This window comes from Chiloscyllium plagiosum, unplaced genomic scaffold, assembly GCF_037043375.1.
Source record: "Chiloscyllium plagiosum isolate Xiang-an unplaced genomic scaffold, Cpla_swu_hap1 HiC_scaffold_11, whole genome shotgun sequence".
Taxonomy (NCBI): domain Eukaryota; kingdom Metazoa; phylum Chordata; class Chondrichthyes; order Orectolobiformes; family Hemiscylliidae; genus Chiloscyllium; species Chiloscyllium plagiosum.
In genome coordinates this window covers 88,636,038-88,643,029 of record NW_028270149.1, presented here as the reverse complement: position 1 = coordinate 88,643,029, position 6,992 = coordinate 88,636,038, and the positions used below count along the sequence as shown (strand labels likewise).

The 6,992-nt window shown below is 47.2% G+C and overlaps 1 protein-coding gene across 1 annotated transcript in view; it reads right to left on the bottom strand.

The window, feature by feature from the left end:
• Positions 1-785: 785 nt before the first annotated feature.
• Positions 786-6,992, bottom strand: part of LOC122557041 (TSC22 domain family protein 3-like) — a 29,776-nt gene continuing 23,569 nt past the window's right edge. Inside the window, exon 3 of the mRNA XM_043704273.2 lies at positions 786-1,401. Coding sequence (XP_043560208.1) covers positions 1,189-1,401 — 213 coding nt within the window. The 3' untranslated portion in view covers positions 786-1,188. The remainder of the gene's footprint in view (positions 1,402-6,992) is intronic.

Sequence of the window (6,992 nt, the reverse complement as noted above, 5' to 3'; positions counted from 1 at the left end):
GGAGGCACGTTCAATCAAGGCATTTCAAAAGAATTGAATAACTAATTAAGAAATAACAGGTTTAAGGGAAAAGACAGGGGAGTGCATCTAGCTGAACTGCCGAAACAGGCATAGACATGTCAGGTAAAATGGCCTTCTGTAAACATGCTGTGATTAGAGGAGACAAAGAGACCAGATTATAGAACAGCTTAATTTATTATATTGTATATGATCAACTTACAGATACGACTTAATAGCCCAGAGACAAAATAAAATCCCACTCATGTGACCCTGAACCACAATCTGTGGTTTGTGACCTCTCACAGTCTTTCAAGCAGCAGTAGGAGAAATTGTCCCTCAGCTTCGTTCCTAATGTTTCCCATTCCTCTGACGCCAAGCCAGTTCCCAAAAGGAAGTTGAGCTCCTCTTTCTTGAACTCACTGGTGAAGATAACATTGGATTCTGCAATTCTACTTAAGCAATCTGAGCCCAGTAATATCAGGTTACACCCTGATCGCACCACTAATGTAAACATAAATGACCCAGTCACAGGATTCTGGAAGAATGCAACGTGATGTACACCACAATACACGGGAAATTCAGTGTACCAGAATCTCACCACTGTTTGAGTTGCAGAATGCCACAATAATCTGTTTGAGATTCCATCACAGCTTTATTACAACATGTGAAACAGAGTGACCATTTCTGAACTTCACTTTCTCTTGGTCCTGGCCAGTGTCGAAGTGCTGTGGATTGTGTGGCTTAAAGGAATGATACCCCTGATGCCTCCAAATCCCAACCGCGCCCCCCCCCCTTGCTTGTTCCATGTCCCACTGAAAAATTTGCTTACTGGAGGTTGTCAATTATGTTGACGTATATTGCATCCAATGGAATGCTCACCTGATCAGTACGAGTTGTAGTCTTGCTTTCTGTCTTGCAAAAGTCAATACCCTGATGTGGTTTTGTTGTTCCCAGGGTGGCTTCTTAAACCCAGACTCAAGAGTATTGCATGGTCAATCCAAAGATGTGCAAGTTAGGTGAATTGGCCTTGCTAAATTGCCCGTAGTGTTCAGAGATGTGTAAGTTAGGTGCATTAGTCAGGGTAAATGTAGAGTGATAGGGTAGGGGAATGGGACTGGGTGGATTGCTCTTCAGTGGGTCATTGTGGATTTATTGGGCCTAATGGTCTGTTTCCACACTGTAGGGATTCTATGATACTCTACGAGACCCAACCTTTGTTTCAGGTGCACTGTATTTGTTCTGGGACTGAAGTTTTTGGAGCTGTTCAGGACTGAGCAGTTTCTTCAGCAAGCTGTTCTCCAGCTCCAGATTTGAGTTCTTCTCCACCAGTTCCTTGATTTGGTCCTTCAACATCCTGACTTCCTCCTGCACTGCAAACATTAGGTGAGTCTTCACCAGATCCTGCAATTTAATAATACCCTGTCACAACAAATGTTAATACACAAACCACGATAAATCGACCAAAACAACAGGAGGCAGCCATATTACCCTTGAGCCTGTTTGTACATTTAAAACATCATATCTGATCTCTGGCCTAATTCCAGCTACCGACGTTTTACCCCACATTCTTTAATACAGGAGTTCCCAAAGTAGGGGTCAGGACTGACAAGTGGGATCGCAAGCCATAACTTTCAGATTGCAAGATTCATTACTGTAATGGCCACCGTGGAGATCTAATGGGTTAGAGCAAAGGTGCACCTTAACAGTTAACCACTCTCATAACTTGCACAAAACTTCCCAAACTTTCTTAGGCCACTTGCTTATATTTCATGAATACAAGTGTCCCTTCACTCCCCGCCCAATGACACAAGTCTCCATCACCTTTCCACCAAGTGACACAGGTCTTTCCTCACTCCCCATCAACTCTCACAGGTTTCCCTTCAACACCAGCCCTTCTCTCGCCCCCACCTAATCCAGTGACACAGGTTTTCCCTCACTCTCTGCCCATAATTACAGATCTTACTGAGGGTTAACAACAATGTACAAGCTTGATAACGATGGGTTTTTTTGGGAAACTCTATGTTAATATCTTTAATTAATAAAAAGCAATCAGTCACAGATTGAAAATTGATAATTTATCTGGCAACTGATGTTTGCAGAAGAGTGCTCCAAAGTTCTCTCACACATTGTGTTGGGAAACATTTTTTAACTTGAGCCCAGAAAGGCCTGGTTCTCTTGCAAGGGGTATGGTCTCTCAGCTGATATTCTCCAAACAACTAAAATACATTGTACTTGCTCCCCCAATACCTTGAAAATTTCAATCAAATCATTCCTGAACCGTATCATTTTTATTTTATCAGTTTATGTAATAGAGTCATAGAAATGTACAGCATGGAAACAGACCCTTCGGTCCAACCCATCCATGCCGACCAGATATCCCACCCAATCTAGTCCCACCTGCCAGTACCTGGCCCATATCCCTCCAAAACCTTTCTATTCGTATACCCATCCAAATTGTACCAGCCTCCACCACTTCCTCCGGCAGCTCATTCCATACACGTACCACCCTCTGTGTGAAAGATTCCCCCTTAGGGCTCTTTTATATCTTTCCCCTCTGTGGTGTAAAATTATGTCCCAATACATGTGTGAATCATAATGTAACACATGTATTGGGCCAAGCAGTGGAATGTGGTGAAACGGTTAAAAATTATGTCCCAATACATGTGTGAATCTAACCGGAATGGAGGTGTTGCTTAGTCCCGTGTGAATCTTATTACACACCTCCCCGTGTGAATCTTCTTATCTGTATGTAACCAGAATGGAATGTGTTTTTTAGCCTTGCTCTGCTGTTCACATGAATGTTTATATCTGGAAAAGAGTATATCAGCTGGAAAAGTCTCCAGTTTGGTGAGTCTGCTCCGGGGTTACGTTTAACCGCCGAGCGTGGGTTGTTGGCAACCGCTCTACGAGAACTGACGGCTCCCAGTTCCGGTAACATGTAGAGTGAGTATAAGCCAGACCCGTTGTTTGGACCTGGTTGTGGCGACGCTGCGGGGAATAAAATGCCCATATTCTAGCAGACTCGCCTCTTGGTCGTTTGTTCTGTGTCAGACTACTCTCCTACGAACCTGACCTTGAGAATTTTTTAAAACATTTGGCGTAGTCGGCAGGATCAATCGCAATTGAGGAGAGATTTTGATACAGAACAATGTTTTGGAAAAAGACTAAGAAACCAGAAGAACAAACTGTGGAGGTCCCGACCGTCCCGGGATGGCATGGATGTGGGCATGTACGTGGCAGTTTGTTTGAGAGAGGATCCCAGTCCTGCCGAAGAACCCCTTGCCTGGGGTACAGCGGAGGATGTGGGCATGTCCAAAAAGCTGAAGCGGAGTTAACAGAATTGAATGGGATTGAACTGAACTGAACTGAGTGGAACTGAAGTGAATCAAATTGAACGGAACAAAATGGAACTGAGCTAAATTGAATTGAAATGGACGGAACTGAATTGAACACAATTGAATTGAACTGAACAGACCTGAACTGAGCTGAATTGAACTACACTGAATTGACTGAACTGAAATTAACTGAAACGAATTGAACTGAATTAAGCATAATGTAACACATGTATTGGGCCAAGCAGTGGAATGTGGTGAAACGGTTAAAAATTATGTCCCAATACATGTGTGAATCTAACCGGAATGGAGGTGTTGCTTAGTCCCGTGTGAATCTTATTACACACCTCCCCGTGTGAATCTTCTTATCTGTATGTAACCAGAATGGAATGTGTTTTTTAGCCTTGCTCTGCTGTTCACATGAATGTTTATATCTGGAAAAGAGTATATCAGCTGGAAAAGTCTCCAGTTCGGTGAGTCTGCTCCGGTTTAACCGCCGAGCGTGGGTTGTTGGCAACCGCTCTACGAGAACTGACGGCTCCCAGTTCCGGTAACATGTAGAGTGAGTATAAGCCAGACCCGTTGTTTGGACCTGGTTGTGGCGACGCTGCGGGGAATAAAATGCCCATATTCTAGCAGACTCGCCTCTTGGTCGTTTGTTCTGTGTCAGACTACTCTCCTACGAACCTGACCTTGAGAATTTTTTAAAACACCCTCTCACTCTAAACTTATGCCCTTGAGTTCTGGACTCCCCAACCCCAGGGAAAATACTTAGTCTATTTATCCTATCCATGCCCCTCATAATTTTGTAAACCTCTATGAGGTCACCCCTCAGCCTCCAACGCTCCAGGGAAAACAGCCCCAGCCTGTTCAGCCTCTCCCTATAGCTCAAATCTTCCAACCCTGTCAACATCCTTGTAAAGGAGAAGAAAGTGAGGACTGCAGATGCTGGAGACCAGAGTTGAAACATGTGGTGCTGGAAAAGTGCAGCAGGCCAGGCAGCATCCGAGGAGCAGGAGAATCGACGTTTCGGGCATAAGCCCTTCTTCAGGAATGAGGCTGGTGTGCTAAGTGGGCTGAGATAAAAGGTAGGCGGTGGAGGGGGGGAATTTGGGGGAGGGGTGGATTTGGGAGGGACGATCTATTGGGGCCTTTGAGGGAGGTGAGGGGGGAGGTGTGGGCGCACGTTTTGCACTTCTTGCGGTTGCAGGGGAAGGTGCCGGGAGTGGAGGTTGGGTTGGTGGGGGGTGTGGACCTGACGAGGGAGTCGCGGAGGGAGTGGTCTCTCCGGAACGCTGATAGGGGTGGGGAGGGAAATATATTCCTGGTGGTGGGGTCTGTTTGGAGGTGGCGGAAATGATGGAGGATGATACGATGTATCTGGAGGTTGGTGGGGTGGAAGGTGAGGACCAGTGGGGTTCTGTCCTGGTGGGGATTGGAGGGGCGGGGTTCAAGGGCGGAGGAGTGGGAAGTGGAGGAAATGCGGTGGAGAGCATCGTCAACCACATCTGGGGGGAAATTGCGGTCTTTGAAGAAGGAGGCCATTTGGGTTGTTCGGTATTGGAATTGGTCCTCCTGGGAGCAGATTTGGCGAAGGTGAAGGAATTGGGAATATGGGCTGGCATTTTTACAGGGGGCAGGATGGGAGGAGGTGTAGTCTAGGTAGCTGTGAGAGTCGGTCTGTTTGTAGTAAATTTCTGTGTTGAGTCAGTCGCCCGAGATAGACATGGAGAGGTGTAGGAAGGGGAGGGAGGAGTCTGAGACGGTCCAGGTGAATTTGAGGTCAGGGTGGAAGGTGTTGGTGAAGTGGATGAACTGTTCAACCTCCTGGTGGGAGCACGAGGTAGCGCCAATACTATCATCGATGTAGCGGAGGAAAAGGTGGGGGGGGGGGGTGCCAGTGTAGCTGCGGAAGATGGACTGTTCCACATATCCTACGAAGAGGCAGGCATAGCTGGGGCCCATGCGGGTGCCCATGGCTACTTCTTTGGTTTGGAGGAAGTGGGAGGATTGGAAGGAGAAGTTGTTAAGAGTGAGGACTGGTTCAGTCAGTCAAAGAAGGGTGTCAGTGGAAGGGTACTGGTTGGGTCGGTGGGAGAGGAAGAAGCGGAGGGCTTGGAGGCCTTCGTGATGGGGGATGGAGGTGTATAGGGACTGGATGTCCATGATGAACATAAGGTGTTGGGGGCCAGGGAAGCGAAAATCTTGGAGGAGGTGTAGGGCGTGGGTGGTGTCCCGAACGTAGGTGGGGAGTTCTTGGACTAAGGGGGACAGGACAGTGTCGAGGTATGCAGAGACGGGTTCGGTGGGGCAGGAGCAGGCTGAGACAATGGGTCGGCCGGGGCAGTCGGGGTTTGTGGATTTTGGTCAGGAGGTAGAAACGGGCGGTGCAGGGTTGTGGGACTATGAGGTTGGAGGCGGTGGATGGGAGATCCCCTGTGGTGATGAGGTTATGGATGGTCTGGGAGATGATAGTTTGGTGGTGGGAGGTGGGGTCAGAGCAGGAGAATCGACGTTTCGGGCATAAGCCCTCCTTCAGGAATGAGGCTGGTGTGCCAAACGGGCTGAGCGGACTTCGGGGGGGGGAATTTGGGGGAGGGGCACTGGGAACACGATAGGTGAAAGGAGGTGAGGGTGAGGGTGATAGACCGGAGAGGGGGTGGGGGTGGAGAGGTTGGGAAGAAGATTGCAGGTCAAGAGGGCGGTGCTGAATCCGGGGGTTGGGACTGAAATAAGGTGGGGGGAGGGGAAATGAGGAAGCTGGAGAAATCTACATTCATCCCGTGTGGTTGGAGGGTTCCTAGGCGGAAGATGAGGCACTCTTCCTCTAGGCGTCGTGTGGTCAGGGTCTGGCGATGTAGGAGGCCAAGGACCTGCATGTCCTTGGCGGAGTGGGAGGGGGAGTTAAAGTGTTCAGCCACGGGACGGATCCTTGCAAATCTTTTCTGAACACTTTCAAGTTTCACAACATCTTTCCAATAGGAAGGAGACCAGAATTGCACACAATATTCCAACAGTGGCCTAACCAATGTCCTGTACAGCCGCAAAATGACCTCACAACTCCTGTACTCAATAATCTGACCAATAAAAGAAAGCATACCAAACACCTTCTTGACTATCCTATCAACCTGCGACTCCACTTTCAAGAAGCTATGAACTTGCACTCTCTGCCATTAATCACACTCTTGGAGTTCAGATTAATCCTAATAAATTTACCTGGCATATCCTCCCAGCCGGAATATCTTTCCTATGATCTGGTAGTCGGAATTGAGTATAGTATTCCACAATATGCTGAACACAGTGTAGAGAGGGGCAGCAATTTTAAAAAGAACAAGGAGAATGGGGAGTAACTTCATTCTGAACACAGTGTGGAGGAAGAGGGCAACAAATATAAAATGCTAATGTCCATTATAAAAGATTTATTAGCAGATCACTTGGAAAGCAGTGACAGGATTGACCAAAGTCAACATGGAATTTCAAAAGGGAGACCATGCTGGAAACGTACTGGAATTCTTTGAGGTTGTAGCAAGTATAGTTAAGGGGCAGCAGTAGATTTAGTTTGCTTGCACTTTCAGAAGACTTTCAAGAAGGCGCCACATAAGAGATTAGCATGTAATATTAAAGTGTATAGGATTAAGAGTAGTGTACTGACATATATAG